At 42.3% G+C, this 22187-nt stretch overlaps 1 protein-coding gene across 1 annotated transcript in view; it reads right to left on the reverse strand.

The window, feature by feature from the left end:
- Window positions 1–22187, reverse strand: part of dbh (dopamine beta-hydroxylase (dopamine beta-monooxygenase)) — a gene marked incomplete at its 3' end in the record, with an annotated part of 67416 nt that overhangs the window by 35667 nt on the left and 9562 nt on the right. Inside the window, exons 6-10 of the mRNA XM_083657338.1 lie at window positions 15500–15623; window positions 15103–15203; window positions 12069–12173; window positions 6288–6417; window positions 2976–3062 (exon numbers count right to left, since the gene is read on the reverse strand). Of these exons, the coding sequence (XP_083513464.1) occupies window positions 2976–3062; window positions 6288–6417; window positions 12069–12173; window positions 15103–15203; window positions 15500–15623 (547 nt within the window). The remainder of the gene's footprint in view (window positions 1–2975; window positions 3063–6287; window positions 6418–12068; window positions 12174–15102; window positions 15204–15499; window positions 15624–22187) is intronic.

Consider the following 22187-nt stretch of genomic DNA (forward strand, 5'->3'; position numbering starts at 1 on the left):
CATCAAGGACGTAGCCTAACACCGTCAATAACAACACTACCAAAGATCTCCTGGAATCAAGGACGTAGCCTAACACCATCAATAACAACACTACCAAAGATCTCCTGGCATCAAGGACGTAGCCTAACACCATCAATAACAACACTACCAAAGATCTCCTGGCATCAAGGACGTAGCCTAACACTAGGGATGTTCATTTAGAAAATTTTCCAAAATCGATAATCGGTGAAAATTAACGATCAATTATCGATCATCGATTTTATTAATACTTAGAAAATTTTCAATATTTTCAATTTTTTTTTTTTTTTTTTTTTTTTTTACAAAATTAATGCCTATGGCAGAAAATACGAAAGACAACGTGTTCTCCTCAATGAACTCTTTATTTCAATGTGTCTCCTCTCCAACACTGCTGTCCCCGGCGCATGCCGGTGTGAATTTCCCATGTTTAAAACAGTTTTGTTGGCACAAAGGCCTGTGCCCAGCCAGAAAACTAGAGACTATATGAAGCTCCACCTCACGTTAGTCGGCTGTGCAATGGAGTGGGGCGAGGAGGAACGAATTCCACCCAAACCTAGTCCAAAAAAAAAAAAAAAAATTAAAAAAATCGATCCAAATGCCACGATCGATTATCGATTTTCGATAATTGATGAACATCCCTACCTAACACCGTCAATAACAACACAAAGCACATTTTTGGAAGGCAAGGCCAAGTAAAATCTTGCCATGGCCGGGGGGCAGGGTCTGAAAAAGTTAATAACATGGGATCAAAACCTGCATTAATTCATCATGAACTTAGTTAGGGAGGAACTTTTGAGTTAGTAACTTACAGGACCTGGCAACAAGATACAAAAAGAACAATGAATTTTTAAGGAACAGCTCAGGGAAAAAGAATGGGTGAAGCCCCTGTTAAATATCAGATCAAAGAGTAGAATGAGGAAGGACAGGGGGAAAGAAAATTAAAATTAATTTGTTACGTCCTTTTATCTTTCGATTTTACGTGCTTTGATTCTTTTAATCAATGCGATGCATTTTGCTTGTTACTTTAGAGGAATTAGATCTTTGTATCTGTCTTTTATCTGCCTTCTACTGATGTAAAGCACTTTGAGCTGGATGTTGTCGTGTGTGAACGGTGCTGCTCTACAAATACAGGTAATTATTAACCTGGCAACGGAAACCAGGATACTGACTGACCTTCTGCCAGACTGACAGGCCCAATGAGTGGCTGCCGGCTGGACAAGTGGTTGTGGATGAGAGAGAGAGAGAGAGAGAGAGAGAGAGAGAGAGAGAGAGAGAGAGAGAAGAGAGAGAGAGAGAGAGAGAGAGAGAGAGAGAGAGAGAGAGAGTTTGTGTGTGTGCATGAGGGCTCCACCACCTTTTCCTCTTTTTTCTGTCCTTTCTGTCCTTTCTTTCTTTCTTTCTTTCTTTCTTTCTTTCTTTCCTTCTTTCTTTCTTTCTTTCTTTCTGTCTTTCTTTCTTTCTTTCTTTCTTTCTTTCTTTCTGTCTTTCTGTCTGTCTTTCTTTCTCCCATCATGTTCAAACTGCTGAGACAGTCATACTCCTTCACTCCGTCTCACTCGGTCGCCCTCTCTCTCCTCAGAGTTAAACTGGACTGTGAGTGGAGAAACGGGCTGATTTGGGGTGTGTGTGTGTGTGCGTGTGTGTGTGCGCGCGTGTGTGTGTGTGTGCGTGTGTGTGTGTGTGTGTGTGTGTGTGTGTGTGTGTGTGTAAAAAGAAGACGGCTCCATTATTCATGTGTAGTGTACCCTGAGAGTGTACCACAGAAGAGATTGCGCGGGGCTACAGCAGGTCAGAGTCGAGGACAAACATCATTCTACCACTTGGTCTAGTTTGTTTTCCTCCGTCCATAATAACTCCTCTATCTCCATTTTAACATTCACATCACCTCTGACCCCGTGTCTCCTCTCTCTCCCTCTGTTATTCCCTCAGGCCTCCCAACCTTTACCGACTCGTGGCCAACTTGAAAATCTCAAAAATGTTTTTAACAGCCCACATCCTTCCATAAACAGCACAGAGGCCAAATAATCATGTGTTCTCAGACCACTTCTTATTTTAATCATGTGTTCTCAGACCACTTCTTATTTTAATGAACCATAAAAGGAGCTGTCCATCAGCACCACACAGAAATCATAGTCAAAGTGAGGGGGATAATTAATTATGGATTACAAAATAAATAATGTATCATTCAACAATGGAGAAATGCATTCTCATAAATAATAATAATAATAAAAAAAATCACAAAGTCGAAGATCGTAATGTTTTGCAAATGATTTGGCAGCCCACTTGCAATACCTTTTGCGGCCCAGGTTGAGAATGGCTGCCATAAAGTATTAAAATATACTGATGTCAATGACACTTACGTAAACCATGAAATACTGGAACATTTATTTGTTTTTCTTGGTGTGGTTGGTAATAGGGAAAAAACATAAATTCTGTTAAGCATCACTATACCCGAAAAAAGTCGAAGAAATATTGTGAGACGATATGATATGTGTTTTGTCCGTTTATGTCCTCTGATTCAATTGAACCTGTTGACTGGACTTGGACTTGATCAGATTTAAGTGTTTTCTGAATCATAAAAGTGGTCCTCATTTGTGAAGATTATCTTTGAGGGCATATTTCTTTTTTTGCATTTATTGTATTGGACAGTAGGTAGACAGGAAAGGTGGGGAGAGAGTGGGGGTGACTTGTGGCAAAGGACACCGAGTCTGATTCGATCCCGGGTCGGCCACGTGAAGGATTAAGTTCTACCAGGTGATCCACCTTGTGAAGATTATCTTCACCACCGACCTTATTTCAAGCATTTCACCAAACTCCCCATAGTAAAAATCCCATTGAGCGGAAGTGCTAAAACATCCAGGTCTTCCAGGCTCATCACTGTGGTACCCTATTCTCTGCATCACTTGACACACCTCCCATTCTTCCTCTCATCATGTCTCCATCTCTGCACCACTTACCAGCGCTGTTGAAGCCGCAGCCCAGGAAGAACCCTCTGACCTCTGGAGCTTCTCCCATCAGTGGCTTATGGTCTGCTGTGAAGGACTCTAAAGGGGACAGAGGAGACAACGTTGATGTGCAGCTGCTCAATGTGAAAGAGACATTGTCACCTCACATGCCAGGACGCTCGAGACATATATTGTCCCCCAATAACAAGATGTGTCCACTAGGCATGGTTTATGTGATGGAAGTTCTTTCTTCCATAAAAGAGACAGAGATGTCTTTCCGTAGATTTAATATTTCCTGCAAACAAGTTCCAAGTCCGCACATCCAAAGTGTCAGGTGACAAGGCAAAGATTGAACATTCTGTCTCTCTTATCCTGGAAAACAGCTGAGTCATGAAAAGTCTTTGTTTTTTGTTATAAACTGATGACGAGACTAAAACCCACGGAAAACAGGAGCTCTATTAAGCTGTAAGAAAATGATATGATGCTTGATACATGATGAACATCTTCAGATGGCAGTTCTCTGTTCCTAGATCATATTCAAGAAATATATTATAATGGCATGGATAATCTATCATTTCTAACACAGTTTCTAGGACAAAATATGGAGTATATGACATAATGTTTAATGCTAGTAGAGTGGAATCGAGAGTGGAAGGCTTGGCTGTGTTGTTATTATTAAAAGATTATTTAAAAGATTGATTTTTTAGCTATAGTGGTTTCTTTATTGTTGGATATGATATTGCTATTTTTAGTTGAGTTAGTCCTTGTTTTTTCCTCATGTGGGAGTTCATGCTTATTTCTAAATTGTGCTGATGTGTTTTGTGTTTTTGTTTAGTTCTTTATGTTTGTTTTATGTTATACTTTAACGTGTTATCCAGTGTATTTTTCGGTTTGTTGTTTTTGATCCATAAATACATCAAACCCTTACCATAAACTAAGCCTAATCTTAATTATAACCTTAACCCTAAACCCCAGTCTTTGCCATAAATTAGCCCCTTCTAGAAGTGAGGAGCAAAATATGTCCCTACTTTGGAGGATTCCCCCTCTTCTTTCTATCCTTGTGAGGACATTTTGTGATGACTGACATAGAAAAACAAAGAAAAACACACATACAGCTAGCAACATCTACGACATGGTGAGATGTGAGAACCAAGCTCCATCCACCCGCCTCTCTCCCTCTCTCTGCCAATGGTAAAGAGCTCAGCAGCCTGCTATCTACATCCAACACTGTGCATGGTGTGCTGAGCAGGCCAATCATGTCAACACAACAACACCAACCAACCAAACGCTCCGCACACTGCAGGTCGCCATCTACAGGCGGGGGGATGCTCCGCACGCTGCAGGGAGTCAGCTACAGGTGTGTTCATATGCGTGAAAGTGTATCTGTGTGTGTGTGTGTGTGTGTGTGTGTGTGTGTGTGTGTGTGTGTTAGGGCTGTCACTTTTTATTCGAAATTCGAATTTAACTTCGAATGTGGGGGAGGAGGGCATGTTCGAATGTATAATTGACCTGTTCGATTATTATTATTATTATTTTTTAATTAACCAAAATTAACCAACTGCTGCTTGCTGGTAATGTTAATCCCATGTCAGAAAAAGTCTCCAGATTTGTCACGTTAGTCTCCTCTGAGAAAGATTGTCTCCAGGGTCTGAAAAAGTTGTCTCGAGTTGGATGCAGCCAACTTTTTTTTTTTTTAATTAACCAAAAAACTTCGAATATATTCGAACATTTTGCGGGCAATTAAAGTTCGTTCGTACTTTATTTTGGGAAAAAGTGACAGCCCTAGTGTGTGTGTGTGTGTGTGTGTGTGTGTGTGTGTGTGTGTGTGTGTGTGCGTGCGTGCGTGCGTGTGTGTGTGTGTGTGCGTGCGTGTGTGTCTGTATGAGGGCTGTCACTTTTTCTCTTTTCTTTTTTGTAGAGCTCAGAATTATTTTTGAATCTCCAAAGAGAACTGAATCACACAGTGTGATGATGATGATGATGAAAAATCCAATCCGACACTGCAACTCAGTTCACAGCACAACAACACAGTTACCGTAAATTCCGGACTATAAGCCGCACCTTTTTTCCCGTTTTTTGGCCTTTTTTGGCCCCTGCGGCTTATATAACGGTGCGGCTTATCTATGGATTTTTTCAAAAAAAAAAAAAAAAAATCTCTCTTTTTTAGCACTCTTTCTAACTATAAATCCTATATAACTATAATAAGTTTTAATTTCCTCTCTTGCCCTCTTTTCACCACACTGTATGACACTGTATGACACTGTGTGCACTGTAAAAAACAACACAGGTGGTGTTGTGTTATGTTGTTTTGTTGAAATGTTAATAAATGGGAGCTTCCTCAAACAGCCATCTCTTTCCCGACAATCCCCTCTGTGCATGAACCCTTACATATGGTAATTAAACATTAAAACACAATAAAAAAAAAAAAAAAATACCACTAAAACACCCGCGGCTTATAGTCCGGTGCGGCTTATATAAGAGAAAAATAGTCAACTTTGCAGGTGCGGCTTATACACCGGTGCGGCTTATAGTCCGGAATTTACGGTACTTCAGACCCTTTTGCACGGATGAGAACTCAAGAGACACAAGGTAATAACAAGACATCCTCAACAAACATGACACACAGCAAATTAGTTTAGGACAGAAAACTACCGACTAAACTACCGAACCCAACTACAAATCAATCCAGACTGGACCTTTGTGCAACATTAGTGCGTTAGTAGGTGTTGTGTGATTGAACGTGCATTTACTTAAGTCAACAACTCAGCGCGACTTTGTTTGGTTGCCTGGCAACAACAAACACGTTAGCGCTGTGAATGTGATGTGAACCTGGACTTCCCACACAATGAGCATTGTGCCGTTGTGCAGGCAGAGCTACTGTATAGGCTGATTCAACCCACTGTACTGTAGTATCGAATGTGTTGTTGACTTCAAAGTGATGTTTAAATGATGTTATGGACAAGTGATGGACATTGATTTGTGTGGGGGCACTTTACTGGCATTGTTCTGGACGTTGGAACTTGTGTTAAATTGTGTTAAAGTGGACCTTCAATAAAACAAAGTTGGAGTCCCGCTGGTTTAGCTATTCATGAGTGTGTGCAGTGCCTTAGTGATGAATAAAGAGTGTGTTTCACAGACAAACACATTTGACTTTTAAATGAGAAAATGTCAATTTAAGAAGTGAAAGTCGCTTTTTTTCCTTGACGTTATTCATAAGGCTATTAAAAATGTGTCCAAAAGGAGTTACAGAGATACTTTTTTCTCTTATGTGTGTGTGTGTGTGTGTGTGTGTGCGTGTGTGTGTGTGTGTGTGTGTGTGTGTACCTGGTCCACAGACAGTAGACTTGATGCCAATCTGCTCCAAAACAGGAACTCTGTTCATGGCTCCTTCAATATGCTGCATGAATACATCCCAGTCCAGGTCAAACAGGCTGAACGCAAACTTATCAGACACCTGGGAAACAACACACACACACACACACACACACACACACACACACACACACACACACACACACACACACACACACACACACACACACACACACACACACACACACACACACACACACACACACACACTTTATCCTCCAATCTTAAAGTTGAGCTGAATCCAAAAACGACTTTTCTTTTCTTTTAGTTCAAATACACCTATTTAATAATGTATGCAAACAAAAATCACAAAAATCTAATTCCTTTAGTTTTTCACACTTTTTCAAGATTTCATTGATGATAACAGTAATCTACAGTTTGCTGACGTCACCTAGTACTATCAAATTTCTACCCCATTTCAACCAATCATATCACGACATGGCAGCTGTCAATCAAATCTTCATTTCAGGATCATTTTCTCTTCCAAAAGAAAGAGAAAATGGCGCCTAGTGCCTGTCATCTGGCAGAATTCCTATCCCATAAACTAACTAACTTGGCCAATTGTTAGAAACATGAACAAAAAACAAAAACGGTAATGTCTAAGAATGCAAAGAAATGTAACTGGCTCGTTAAATGCGCATTCCAGGAATATCGTATTTACAGCAGTGATAATGGCGCGCGCTTGAGAGTCTGCTGGTTGTCAGGGGTCGCACTTCGGAGATTCCAGGCCGACGTGCTGCACTCTCCGCTCGGCAACACGAAGGCAGCTGGCTGCCTGCGGCTCGCTGAGCTCCACTCAGCCACTAAACCTCGTGTCAACAGGCTCTTCCCGAGGGGAGCGCCACAACACGCTGAATCCCACTCGATTTGGAGGCGGAACATGTCAGGATTGGCTAAAGCCCAAACCAGTCCCCAGAATTGTCAAATAAAATCAACGACATATTACTATGACCCGCCTCTCAACCTGTCATCTCAGACAAGTTATGTTTTCAGTCTGAAACGGACTGCGACGCACGTGACCAACGGGTTCAGGTCGACTTTAAAAGCAGTATTGTGTGTGAGGACTTTTCTCATCACGTTGCTGTCCTATCAGATGGTGATAAGTTAACGTGTGTTAGAACACGGCTCTCTTGAATACTCGATTCTGATTGGTCAATCAACAAGATTCACCGGTCATTATTTCTCGACAACCGCTCTGCCACACCTGGATTAATCAGTTGATAAGAGCATTTTGTCCGCAGACACTACTAATTAGGCCAACCAGTTGCAGCTGTGGTGTCTTGTGTGCCAATTACGAATGAAACCGCTTTGTGTTGAAAACGCTATTAAAAAATCTATTTGAATAATTATTTTTGTCAGATTATTGAATGATTTAGTTGTAGGCCTTCAGGTGAATGATTAAGCCCTCCGCTGCGCGTCGGCCTCAATCTTGCACCTGTGGGTCATTATTTCCACAGTAATCACCGGCTCAGTATACATTATCCCTTACGTAATCACCGGCTCAGTATACATTATCCCTTACGTAATCACCGGCTCAGTATAGACCAAATCACCGTGACGTCACCATGTAAACAAATTTACTTCCGGGTACCACTTGGGAAAGGCGGCAGGTTTAAATGTGCGTGTTGTCATATAAATGCTGTCAAACCCTCTCGTTGTTTTCGGCCGACTACTTTCAATTTAAATGGTTAAACGGTTGGTAAACATGCTTGTCCGACGTATCTAGCCTTTCTTCTGTGTTTGTTTTATGTAGTGTTAGCTAGCTAATAAAGTTTGTTTGTCTGTCAAACTCGCTGTTTTTTTACGTTACAGACAGAGTAACCTCGCGTCACCAGGCTCTTCTCGGCGAGAAAGAGCCTGGTACAGACAGAGCTACTGACGCCAGGTCAATTTAATTTAGCTTCAAGTCTACTCTGGTCTGGTCCAACAGGTAAATAAGCTAGTCTGGTCTCCACTAACGTTAGTGAAAGTGTTGTTATGAATGATATTAAACAACAACACAACATGGACGAACCATTTTTGTCTTCTTTGTCTGTTTTTGTCTTCAACATGTCAGTTTGTGCCGTCCACCGCCATTATAATGTGTGGACCTCAGGGGTACCCGGAAGTAAATGTAAACATCCCGCTGATTTGGTCTATACATTATCCCTTATGTAATCACCGGCTCAGTATACATTATCCCTTACGTAATCACCGGCTCAGTATACATTATCCTTTACGTAATCACCGGCTCAGTATACATTATCCCTTACTTAATGCTGGCTTTGGCACCTTGTTTTGTTCTTTTTTCCAACAAAAGCGATCTGTACTACAAGAGCATGAGCACTACAAGACATGTTGGATATTAGACGCTGGCCCACCGACGTCAGCAACGTCTCAAACTCAATGTCAGCCAAACTGATCAGCACTTTCCTCCTGACAGAACCTGCCCCGTTTACGACCCCTCCATCACTACCGACGACGAGACCAGCGGGACTGGCCAATCACTACCGACGAGACCAGGGGGACTGGCCAATCACTACCGACGAGACCAGGGGGACTGGCCAATCACTACCGACGAGACCAGGGGGACTGGCCAATCACTACCGACGAGACCAGGGGGACTGGCCAATCACTACCGACGAGACCAGGGGGACTGGCCAATCACTACCGACGAGACCAGCGGGACTGGCCAATCACTACCGACGAGACCAGCGGGACTGGCCAATCACTACCGACGAGACCAGGGGGACTGGCCAATCACTACCGACGAGACCAGGGGGACTGGCCAATCACTACCGACGAGACCAGGGGGACTGGCCAATCACTACCGACGAGACCAGCGGGACTGGCCAATCACTACCGACGAGACCAGCGGGACTGGCCAATCACTACCGACGAGACCAGGGGGACTGGCCAATCACTACCGACGAGACCAGCGGGACTGGCCAATCACTACCGACGAGACCAGGGGGACTGGCCAATCACTACCAACGAGACCAGCGGGACTGGCCAATCACTACCGACGAGACCAGGGGGACTGGCCAATCACTACCAACGAGACCAGCGGGACTGGCCAATCACTACCGACGAGACCAGCGGGACTGGCCAATCACTACCGACGAGACCAGCGGGACTGGCCAATCACTACCGACGAGACCAGCGGGACTGGCCAATCACTACCGACGAGACCAGGGGGACTGGCCAATCACTACCGACGAGACCAGCGGGACTGGCCAAACACTACCGACGAGACCAGCGGGACTGGCCAAACACTACTGTCTTTAATTTGCTCCCATCTGGATCACTGAAACTCTCCGCTTGCCAGCTTTCCAAAAATGTCCTCATCAACACCTACAACTCACGCAGTGCAGCGCTGACCACCCTGTTGTCCTCCTACATGCCTCCACTGGCTGCCTGTGATGATGCTCATATCCAAATCAAGCTGCTCCATCATCCACTCTAACAAGACTCTTCTCACTCCTGATGGGACCAAATGGCTCAAACTCAACTTGACTATCTAAGGCAGTGGTTCTCAAATGGTGGTCCGTGGCACTTTGCCAGGGGGTCCGCAAAAAACGTTTTTGTGTGCAAAAGCTTCATAGTTCAACGAAAATATTGTATGCTTTAAATCTAAAATGGCTCATGGATTAAATTCTAATCTAACAAACCTATCAATTTAAATGTCAAAACACGTTACCGTGGAAACAATTAAGCTTAGCCCAAAATCACAAATCAGAATGAGCGGGTCCCCGGTATATTTTCTATCTTGTAAGTAAGGGCTCCTTGGCTGAAAACCATTTGAGAACCTCTGATCTAAAGATCCATCCTCTTCGTCCTCGACACTGTACTTCACTCAATCCCTCCAAAGACATTGATCGTGCTCGTCTTCACTCGGTAAGCGTTCCTGTTCATTCTCCTCTCTGCAGCTCTTCTCTTCTCTCTCCTCTCCATCTATTCCAAAACATCTAAGCAGTCATCAGCTGCACAAAGGGAACAAAAGAGCACTCAGACATCCTCTGTAGAAAGTGCCAACTCTGCCACTGAGAAAGGATATCCGTAGACAGACGAGCAGCAGATAAGATACCATTGGTGTCCTGCAAAACACTCGTGTCTTGAGCAAATGTACTTGAGGAAAATTCAGTGGTTCTTTGGCATGATAACGTTGTCTCTATCTTCAACAGCTTTTACAGAAGATCAGTGATCTGGCTCAACCAGCCCTCTTAAGAGTCCAGTTCAGAATCGCTGTATTCCACCTCAAAACTTCAAAGAACCTAAGATCTAGTCATCTCTGTTACGATCACCATACAACCAGCAGCATCACTCTCGACAACAGCATGGAGCCATCTGAATAGTTTGGAGCAGTTTTGCTGTACCGTCTGTGGATGATGTGAAATGACCTCCCAGATAACTTTTTTTAAATAATAATTTTGAGTAAACGCCAAGCATGAATAGGCAGTAATAAGCCACTTTTGACAAAAATGATTTACAAAGCGAATTGATGAAGCAATCGTGGTGTGCGCTGGAATATAAATGTGATCATATATTATAAATATATTATATTATACAGTATATATCCCTCGCTTAAAATGCCACACTTCTTTTTCATCATAGGGGGGTGATTGCCCTGTTCTGTTTCTCTATAAACCAAGGAGTCCTTGGGCTGAAAAAGTTGAAGGTTGACCCCTGCCTTAAATGATTACTATGTTAGCTTTAACAATCCAGTAAGTGGCAGTAATGCAACACTTAAGTCAGTGATTTGTACAATTAGTACAGGGTTTTCACTGCAATTATATTCATTAAAGAAAGTTGATTGAACAAAAAGACTATTATTATTATTCCGGTGAATCACTTTATTATTATTTTATATTTTTACGTCATGATGATGTCATGGCAGACAGTCGAATATTCGTGGAAAACCTCAATAGAATATTCAAATTTGAAAAGGAAAAATATTTACACAGTATACTATGTACTACCAGTGATTCAGTCGTACTTTTTCCATGAGGGTATACTGCCTCAATACACTACAGGGCACACACAGTACTGCACACCTCCTCTAGTGACTGTAGGTCAGGATGTACAGCCTCCTGTCTATTTCATGACCTGTGAAGTCCTGTTGTCTTTGGTGCCGTGTGTCATTATGTTCAGTGTTTCTCAATCAAGACGTCAATTTGTCATTACGCACACAAAAATATAACCAAAAGTCCTAGAGAGAGAAGTGTGTAAAGGAGAGTCCACAATCATTAGTTCTACTTTGATTTTGATCATTAGGCCTATTTTTAACAATTTCAGACAAATTATGGAACATTCTGCAAATATTCCATCATGATCACAGTTGATTCCACTTTTATTACCAAAATCCATGATTCAGATTTGTGGAAATCATATGGCCCTAGGGGAGTGACTGTTAACACAGTTTGAGCTAGTTTGCCCAGAGATGTAGGACAAAAATAATTATAACAATTAGAAGAAGAATTCATTCGAATATTTAGAAATTAGATTATTACCGAGAACACACAAACACCCACACGATTTTTTGACAACCGTTGAATACTGAATAATACTGAATAATGAATATTGTCTGACCTCCGAGTCAAGAGAGCGCCAAGTAATGAAGACAAGTGAGAGAAAAACAGATTGAAATAAAAGTTGATTTATACTTGACTTGACCTCATCCCAGAGCAAACACCAGAGAATAAGATTGAGATATTATTACAGATATTACAGAATACAAAGATGATTTGAGGTTACCTCATCCCAGAAGACGGGGTTCTGTTCATAACCGCCCACAGAGAGGGCGTCACCTTGGAGGCGCAAGTACACCGATGCATCGTGGTCCCTGACGTTTGGCATGTTCTGCAAAGAGACACAATTAAAGTGGAAACATTAAATTATCAAAAGGAAAAAGCTTTGACACATTCTGTCACGGCAGCCAAGTGCAAGGTCGGCCTTCTTCAAACACAAGACGGAGGAAAATGTCTTTTTGCATGAGGCCAATTTGTAAATATGCCAAACTAACGCCTACGAGGGAAAACCTCCAAATAGAGAGAGATCAGTTATGTAAGGAAGTGTCACAGACAACCACAAGCAAGACCATCAAGAAGATGAAGAAAACTCAGCTGAAGCAGAAGGAAACTAGCAATGCTGGACACCTCCTGATGATTCAGGGCACTTGAATTCCAGATAAATAAATACATAAATAAAATAAATAAAATAAATAAAATGAAATAAAATGAAATAAAATGAAATAAAATAAAATAAAATAAAATAAAATAAAATAAAATAAAATAAAATAAATAAATAAATAAATAAATAAATAAATAAATAAATATCTTCATCTAATATTCCTGTGCCATTGAGTGCTCCTATATGATTTTAGAAAAGCAGTTGACTTTTGGTACCTTCAAACTGTGGTAGACACACAGCTCAATAACCCAGGGGCATATGTATAAAGAATGCAATAAGACCTAAGTCATGTCATAACAACAATGCCATGTTCCTGTGTGTTTTACAGCGTGTGTGACACATGACCGTGACATAACACATCAAAGCGTAGCATAGCTTTAAGTGTAACTGACATACCATCAAATCAGTGAAGAGAAAGGTTTTGTCCGCTCACAACAGCGTGAAAGCGTTAAGCGTTAAGCGGTTACGCTCAGACCCTGTTGTGTGATTTGTATTCATTTCATCTCGGGGGGCCAGACGGCTCTCTGGGGCCAAATCCAAACAGCAGTGAACAAGCTGACATGTTGAACGCTGCTCGCTTCACATAATAAAAGCCAAACTGCTCTCTCTGTTCTGTTCTGTGCCGACTACAGTCTGGGAGGGAGCGCGCTGCTCCGTGTGGCAGGTGTCTGCATAACAGATCAATACAGAGCACGGCTCTTAAATACACTCTCTCCCTCTCCCTGTCTCAGTGTGGCTGTGTGTGGCTGTGTGTGGCTCTGTGTGTGTGTGTGTGGCTGTGTGGCTGTGTGGCTGTGTGTGTGTGTGTGTGTGTGTGTGTGTGTGTGTGTGTGTGTGTGTGTGTGTGTGTGTGTGTGTGTGTGTGTGTGTGTGTGTGTGTGTGTGTGTGTGTGTGTGTGTGTGTGTGCGTGTGTGTGTGTGTATAGCAGTAATGCTGGTTAAGCTGCTCTGAAATAGAGTAAGACAGGGCAGCTTTGACAGTGCGTACACTCTACAGAGCGTGTCCAGAAAACCCAATCAAACACAGGCATGAGAACACAGAGTTTCCATATCAAGTATGTCAGACATGTATAATGCAGACACACAGAGGTCACCCCCATACACACACACACACACCAACACCAACATTAATGGATTCAAACACACTCTCTCTCTCTCTCTCACACACACACACACACACACACACACACACACACACACACACACACACACACACACACACACACACACACACACACACACACACACACACACACACACACACACACACACACACACACACACACACACACACACACACACACACACACACACACACACACACACACACACACACACACACACAGCGTCAGCATCCCAACACGCGCAGTGGGCCGGACAATGATAGGCTGAAGTTTGTGGTGTCACAGTGCCCCCTGATGGTCACATATAGCTACTATACAGACAGTATTACATGGTAGGGTAGGGAATTAACAGGGGCTCAGGGCAAAATGCCCCTAAAAAAAATCTAAAATTGCCCTTGGAATTGTGAGGATGGGGGCTTTTAAATGCCCCATCGCTGGCTAGCTCGTTCACTAGCTAACATTAACTTAAGAACATGGAACATTGTTTAATACGCAAACCACCCGCTGAGTCACAACTAGAAACAGATCAAAATGACATTAGAAACAGTTGCTGACCCTCTAATGCTCTGGATTTTTTTTGTTTTTGTTTATGAACTTTTAGAAATAAAATATGCTTGGATAAGAGTCACTGATTGGTCTAAGTATTTCCCAACATTTGATGAAATTGCCCTGGAAAGGATCCAAAATGCCAATGTCAATGAGCAAAGCACCCTCTACTCCTCTCCTCTCCTCCTCTCCTCCTCTCCTCTCCTCTCCTCTCCTCCTCTCCTCCTCTCCTCTCCTCTCCTCTCCTCCTCTGCTCTCCTCTCCTCTCTCCTCTCCTCTCCTCTCCTCTCCTCCTCTCCTCCTCTCCTCCTCTCCTCCTCTCCTCTCCTCTCCTCCTCTCCTCCCCTCCTCCCCTCCCCTCCTCTCCTCTTCTCCTCCTCTCCTCTCCTCCTCTCCTCTCCTCTCCTCTCCTCTCCTCCTCTCCTCTCCTCCTCTCCTCTACTCTCCTCCTCTCCTCTCCTCTCCTCTACTCCTCTCCTCTTCTCCTCCTCTCCTCCTCTCCTCCTCTCCTCTCCTCTCCTCTCCTCTCCTCTACTCCTGGCATATTGCAAAAAACACATAAGATACATCATTTAGTCTTCCAATCCAAGTATCAAACGAGAACAATTTTGAGAGCACAAGAGGAAAAAGAATAAAAAGTATTTAAAGCTGTGTGTAAAATCAAAGTTATGTATGGACCAGGGTATGGACTTACTTTCCAGGAAAATATGCACACACACAAAAAAAGGCAAAATAAGAAAATCATATCGGCCAATTGGCAGTATGCCAACAATGGCTGCAGAATGTTGTGGCAAAACATTTCATTTCACTCCAGTACTTCTTGGTAAAATTGAACATCTTTATCCCATCTAAGCTGTTAAGCAGAGGTGTAAGGAAGGGGCGGTCCTATAAGGAAGGGGGCGGTCCTATAAGGAAGGGGGCGGTCCTACCTGTATGCCTTCGATTCTCTCTGTCACTACGTAGGCATGGTGCATCGCAACCAGAGGAACCTTCACTCCTGCCATGTCCCCCAGCTTGGTGGCCCACACACCTGCAAGTAACACACAGACACAGAATTACACACGCTCACACACACACACACACACACACACACACACACACACACACACTCAAATCTACACACCTGCAAGTAACACACAGACACACTGAATTACACACACACACACACACACACACACACACACACACACACACACTAATCTACACACCTGCAAGTAACACACAGACACACTGAATTACACACACACACTAATGTTTATCTCTGATCTGATCTGTTTTGAGGCTTTTGGTATAAATAGTTTGCTGACGTTCTGATCTGAATCTGACCTGCACAGTTAACCACACAAGGCGTCTCGATGGTCCCATGGACGGTCTCTACTGCCTTGACCCTCTTCACCCCGAGGTCGTCCGTGCTCACCTGGATCCCGGTCACAGGGCAGTTCTCCACCACCTGAGGTGACGAGGGGGGGAAGCAGATGTCAAAGCACAGCCAATCACATCACACAGTCAGGCGCCTGTTTCACAAAGGAGGTTCAACATAGTCAAGTTCAACATAGCTGTGTACTCTTTCAATCCAGCTGTGTTGACATAAAAGAGGTGGGGTATTCACCTTATTCTTTGCCCACACATGGACGCTTCCGCATTACGTCATTTCGTAATAGTATTTCCGTTTTGACTTGCCAAAAACCCCGCAGGCACACTCCCCTCCTAAAGTGGCAAAATTACTCCCCCATAAAGTAACATATCTTGGCCAATATGTATACATACATATAAAATACAAAATAAAACAACCCGTAATATCTTAATTTTAAGTAGAATGCAGAGGACATGTAACTGTTTAGTTAAACTTGCATTCCAGGAATATTGTGCTCTAAAGATGACATTAGTGGAGTCGAGGCTGTTGCGTCCTGAAACCCACATAGGTTGCGCCAGCCGTAACCTATGTGCGATTCGAAATATCGCATCCGAGATAGAAACGTTATGAATATAGCCACGTTATAAACAACAAACTAACGCTGGTGATCCGTATGGAAACAGTGTTACTCGAAATGGTTAAAAGTTATATCAATCAAATTTGGTCATTCAGTGGCATTTTACTGCCATATAACATAACTAACTAGCGGCTAATATTAGCCACAGAAGGCAACTAGCGCTGAACCGGAAGAACAAATACGTTTGCGTTGAACGCGGAAGAGAGAAAAAGTGGGCGTGGTGAATAAGGTGAATAGAAAGAATACCCCCAGAAAGAAATAGCCAATCACATGCAACATATCCACAGAAGCAGATACTCTCCACGATCATATCATTATTCATAATATTATTATCCGACCTACAATCCATCAGCTCCAACTCCAACGCGTCAATGGGCCTTTTTCACACATTCTGTGTCTAAAAGGCAGGGTAAACGCCGGTGCAACCAAAACATTCATGAGGGTTTCCAACTTCCAATCCATTTAGGTGTTCCAGTGCTGGGGCCCTCATTAATGTTTTGGTTGCACCTGTGTTTACCCTGCCTTTGAGACACAAAATGGCTCCTGCAAAAAAAGGCCCATAGCAAAGTAAAGTGCGTGTTTGCTGCAGTTCTTTGCATTGCCAACACCATATAGACATGATGATGTAATACATCTCTCAGGGACACAGAGGAGTCCCATGTCTTTCTATCTGTACACGCAGGTCCACTTGTTCCTCTAAGACTGATGATGCCAATGTTCCAGAGTTGGCCGGTGAGGAGTCAAGCTTTAGTTGGCTGGTGAGGAGTCAAGCTTTAGTTGGCTGGTGAGGAGTCAAGCTTTAGTTGGCCGGTGAGGAGTCAAGCTTTAGTTGGCCGGTGAGGAGTCAAGCTTTAGTTGGCCGGTGAGGAGTCAAGCTTTAGTTGGCTGGTGAGGAGTCAAGCTTTAGTTGGCTGGTGAGGAGTCAAGCTTTAGTTGGCTGGTGAGGAGTCAAGCTTTAGTTGGCTGGTGAGGAGTCAAGCTTTAGTTGGCTGGTAAGGAGTCAAGCTTTAGTTGGCTGGTGAGGAGTCAAGCTTTAGTCAAGCTTTAGTTGGCCGGTGAGGAGTCAAGCTTTAGTTGGCTGGTGAGGAGTCAAGCTTTAGTTGGCTGGTGAGGAGTCAAGCTTTAGTTGGCTGGTGAGGAGTCAAGCTTTAGTTGGCTGGTAAGGAGTCAAGCTTTAGTTGGCTGGTGAGGAGTCAAGCTTTAGTCAAGCTTTAGTTGGCCGGTGAGGAGTCAAGCTTTAGTTGGCCGGTGAGGAGTCAAGCTTTAGTTGGCTGGTGAGGAGTCAAGCTTTAGTTGGCTGGTGAGGAGTCAAGCTTTAGTTGGCTGGTTATATCCACCTTATTTCTAGCTGCCATGATCTCTGATGGGTGCTTCTTCCGCTTCCGGTGTAATAGACTGTTTTACAGTCTATGGTTTTAACTTGACCAAAAAAACGTCTATGAGGAGGATTTTACAGCAGAGCCATTCTGCTCTACAGCCGTGTCGTTCGGGTGCTGGGATAACGTAATGCATTGTGGGTAGTCGGCAGTGTTGGGCAAGTTACTTTCAAAATGTAATAGACTACAGTTACATTCGTTTGAAAGTAATAAGTTACTTTACAATATTACTTTCTGTGTGGAGTAACTCGTTAGTTATTACACTACTTTTGCATTACTTTGTACCAAAACAACAGCAGCAGCAGAATGACATCGCCGCCCCGGAACCATCCCGAAAAATAATTTCAACCGCCTTGAAGTCAGTGTAAACAATCCAAAATTCTAAATGTTATTCTTTTCCTTTGTTATTGTCATCTATAGTGGTTATTTGCATAAAAACACACAGTTTGATTAGGAAATGATTGTATCTTTTTTAAATATGTGCTTTGATTTAATCAAATGTAACTCAATTTGTAACTTGAGTTACTTGACAAAGTAACTGGTATAATATTACTGAAATCCTATAAGTAATAAGTTATATTACTGAGTTACTGCTAAAAGTAATATATTACATGTAATATGTTACTTTTGTAATGAGTTACCCCCAACACTGGTAGTCGGCTACTGTTGCTAATGCTAGCGGCTAGCGTAATAGTTACTTTACATGGCAGTAAAACGCCACTGAATGACCAAATTGATTTAACTTTTAACCATTTCGAGTAACACTGTTTCCATACGGACCCCCAGCGTTGGTTAGTTGTTTATAACGTGACTATATTTATAACTTTTATAACGTACTCCAGTTTCCGGTTTATAATTCGGGCAGCCGAGTATAACAAAGGAAATGGCAAGCTGCAACAATAACTCACGTTAAACTGGACCTTGTACCCACAATTATTTTTTACAGTGGGGCATTCAAAAATAAGGTGGATAGCGTATTTTGGTCTGACAGCCTGAGCACAACCTGCTCAGAAGCAGGTTCAGTAAGTTACCATGGCCCTGTACCCACTGTACTATCATGAGACTGAGCTGCCAGGGTTAAGTCCAGAGTCACAGTAGCTGCCTGACACACTGATCTTGCTTCATGGCTGCAGGGATAAGGAGTGGAGAAGTCAGTAGGCACAGTCACTCTGCTCACTGTCTCTTCAGGGTTGTTCTTTCTCAACTGGCCATGTTGACAAAATGTACGTGTGGACATGTTAAAGAAGACATTCCCCACTGTGCTTAACAGCCTGTGTATTACTGCATGACTCACTACAGGTTCAAATTTACTTTTCGAAGCCACAACATTACGTTAATTTAAAACAGGTTTCTATGCAAATGTCTTTCTTTATTTCCTCTTTGGTACTTGGGGTATTTCGGATCACACACACAAAACGGTTGCAATGGTATACTTTTATTTTGAAATTCGTAACGGGAGGTTTCGGTTTTATTCTTTCTGACTTAACCGTGAGCAACCGGCATAGCGTCTTTGCTTCCCTCATTCACGTGTGCCTTGGTATCAGCAGTGTTGGGCAAGTTACTTTCAAAATGTAATATACTACATATTACTAGTTACTTTCATTTGAAAGTAATAAGTTACTTTACAATATTACTGTCTGTGTAGAGTAACTCGTTACTTATTACACTACTTTTGCATTACTTTCACCAAAACAACAGCAGCAGCAGAATGACATTGCCACCCCAGAACCATCCCTGAAAAATAATTTCAACCGCCTTGAAGTCAGTGTAAACAATCCAAAATTCAAAATGTTATTATTTTCCTTTGTTATTGTCATCTATGGTTATTTGCATAAAGACACACAGTTTGATCAGGAAATTATTGTATATTTTTTAAATATGTGCTTTGATTAAAAAAAACTCAATTTGTAACTTGAGTTACTTGACAAAGTAACTGGTATAATATTACTGAAATCCTATAAGTAGTAAGTTATATTACTGAGTTACTGCTAAAAGTAATATATTACATGTAATATGTTACTTTTGTAATGAGTTACCCCCAACACTGGGTATCAGAAATATCTAGCCTATTGTATGAAGACTAGCGATTTGACTGCTTTTGGCTCATTGCCACTCCTAGTTTGCACATGTGAGTTGAGTTGAGTTGAGTCAGGTCGTTGAACCAGTTTAAACTACAAGAGAAATTCAAACATGTTTGATATAATCGTTGTGGCTCCGACCGGATCCATCTGACTGGAGTCAGGAGGTAGTTTACACTTGACGATTAGAAATCTGTACCCATAATACACTAACAGATTTAGCTGCTAATTGGCACAACAACTGCAGACTAGAGTCAACAAAGACAGACTGAGCCCAACTGGAAATCCTGTGTAAAATCAGAGGGAAACTCTTGTAGTGTATTTTAGGTATTACAGGCATTAATATAACAGAAAACCAGTAATAGGTAGACCAGGATTATTATTATTATTATTATGTAATTTACACTTTTTCTCCCTTCTTCATGTAATATGATATGACATGCATGCAGTGCTTCAGCTACGTTGTTTATCGTGTCCTTGAAAATGCTGCTCAGAACTGGAGGTAATACAACCATTACAACTGAGAAACCCTGGTATTTGTGCCAATAGCAAACTGCTGTATTTCTGCTGCATTGTGTTGACAGCGCGTAACGATGCACTTAAGGATTCTTTCTGCACAGTTAGAGAACACTGGCAGAGTATTTAGACTTCATGTCAGCTCTCGTGCGGGTTGATAATAATAATGCATGATAATAATATGAGGGCATAACTGTTGTCATCACTTCTTACTATTTGAGAACATTTTGTAATGACAATAAATCCACAAAGATCCGTCTTCCCAATTTCCCCCCTGGGATCATTAAAGTCTTTCTGATTCTGATTCTGATTCTGAAGATGAACTTCACAGCCAGCAAAGTCTTCGTGCTTTTTCGGCTTTCTTGGCAAGATCAGAGTGAGAACTGAAACACTTAACGGGCAAAAACTAAGTATTTCAGCAGCGAATCCATCCATCCACTGCCAGCTGTGGGAGTTGGTGGTGTGTGTGGAATGTGGATATTAAGGTTGTTCACACAAATCACACAAATGCACAGCTGTTTGTGATTTATAACCAGGGAAATGTAATCAGGTCGTGTATATGCGATTATGCGCCGCTGCATTTTAGAAATGTGGGATTATCTTTTTGCCTACACAGCATTTTAGTGATGAATCTAGCCCAGGGCCGTTTCTCAATACGGGTTCTTGTGTGTTCTTGCGTGTTCTTGTGTCCCTGTGAAACGTCATCAGTCGCAGCCCAAGTACTGTTCCAATACAAAGTTCACATTTCGCCAAGAACGCTTAAAATTCCCGGATGTGTTCTTGACACGCCCACTTTACCGAGGATGCTCTGGTTGGTGACTTCTGTCAACTTGGCAAGGCACGTATCCCAGAATTCATTTCGGCATAAGTGGAGGCAGAACGCAGCAGAGAAGACACCATAAGCTCCGGGAAGTTTTTTACAATTTAAAGTTTTATTTCATCACTAAATTAATTTCTGATGCCTACAAGCAGGGTACCGTAAATTCCGGACTATAAGCCGCACCGGTGTATAAGCCGCACCTGCAAAGTTGACTATTTTTTTCTTATATAAGCCGCACCGGACTATAAGCCGCGGGTGTTTTAATGGTATTTTTTTTTTTTTTTTTTTTTTTGTGTTTTAATGTTTAATTACCATATGTAAGGGTTCATGCACAGAGGGGATTGTCGGGAAAGAGATGGCTGTTTGAGGAAGCTCCCATTTATTAACATTTCAACAAAACAACATAACACAACACCACCTGTGTTGTTTTTTACAGTGCACTGCACACAGTGTCATACAGTGTCATACAGTGTGGTGAAAAGAGGGCAAGAGAGGGAATTAAAACTTATTATAGTTATATAGGATTTATAGTTAGAAAGAGTGCTAAAAAAAGAGATTTTTTTTTTTTTTTTTGAAAAAATCCATAGATAAGCCGCACCGTTATATAAGCCGCAGGGGCCAAAAAAGGCCAAAAAACGGGAAAAAAGGTGCGGCTTATAGTCCGGAATTTACGGTAGTAGGTTTCAATAAGTGCCATTTATAGCGAAAAATGGCAAAAAGCTCCAGAGTACAATTGCACTGCATCTAAATCAGCTGAGCTTTTTATTTGTGTAGTACTGCAGGCGGCCTCTGCGCTGGTATTGCGCAATACCCTCAAGAACGCATCGTCTCAAACTGCCTACAGCGTCATGTGTGCTTGTGACCTAGCAAGTTCATTCTTCCAAGAACGACTAGCAAGAACGTTCTCCCCAAGAACACAAGAACAAGAACACATTCTTGGTATTGAGAAACGGCCCAGGTTTCACACAGAGTCATAAATGCCTCGCTATCATCTGTGGACTTTGACACAGTGGACTGGATCTTGTTCCTGTACCAAAGTACTATGATCCACTGATGATGATGATGATGATGATGATGATGATGATGATGATCACATATGCAGCAAAAAAGCGATATGTGTCATACTGGCTGACTATTTAAAAAGCATGGTGTAGGGCTGGGTCGGTTTGAAAATTTTAAAACCGGTTCGATATTGCCGTCTAAACCGGATCGAACCGGTATACCGATTTTTTT

Source organism: Poromitra crassiceps (assembly GCF_964638095.1).
Source record: "Poromitra crassiceps genome assembly, chromosome: 21".
Classification (NCBI taxonomy): domain Eukaryota; kingdom Metazoa; phylum Chordata; class Actinopteri; order Beryciformes; family Melamphaidae; genus Poromitra; species Poromitra crassiceps.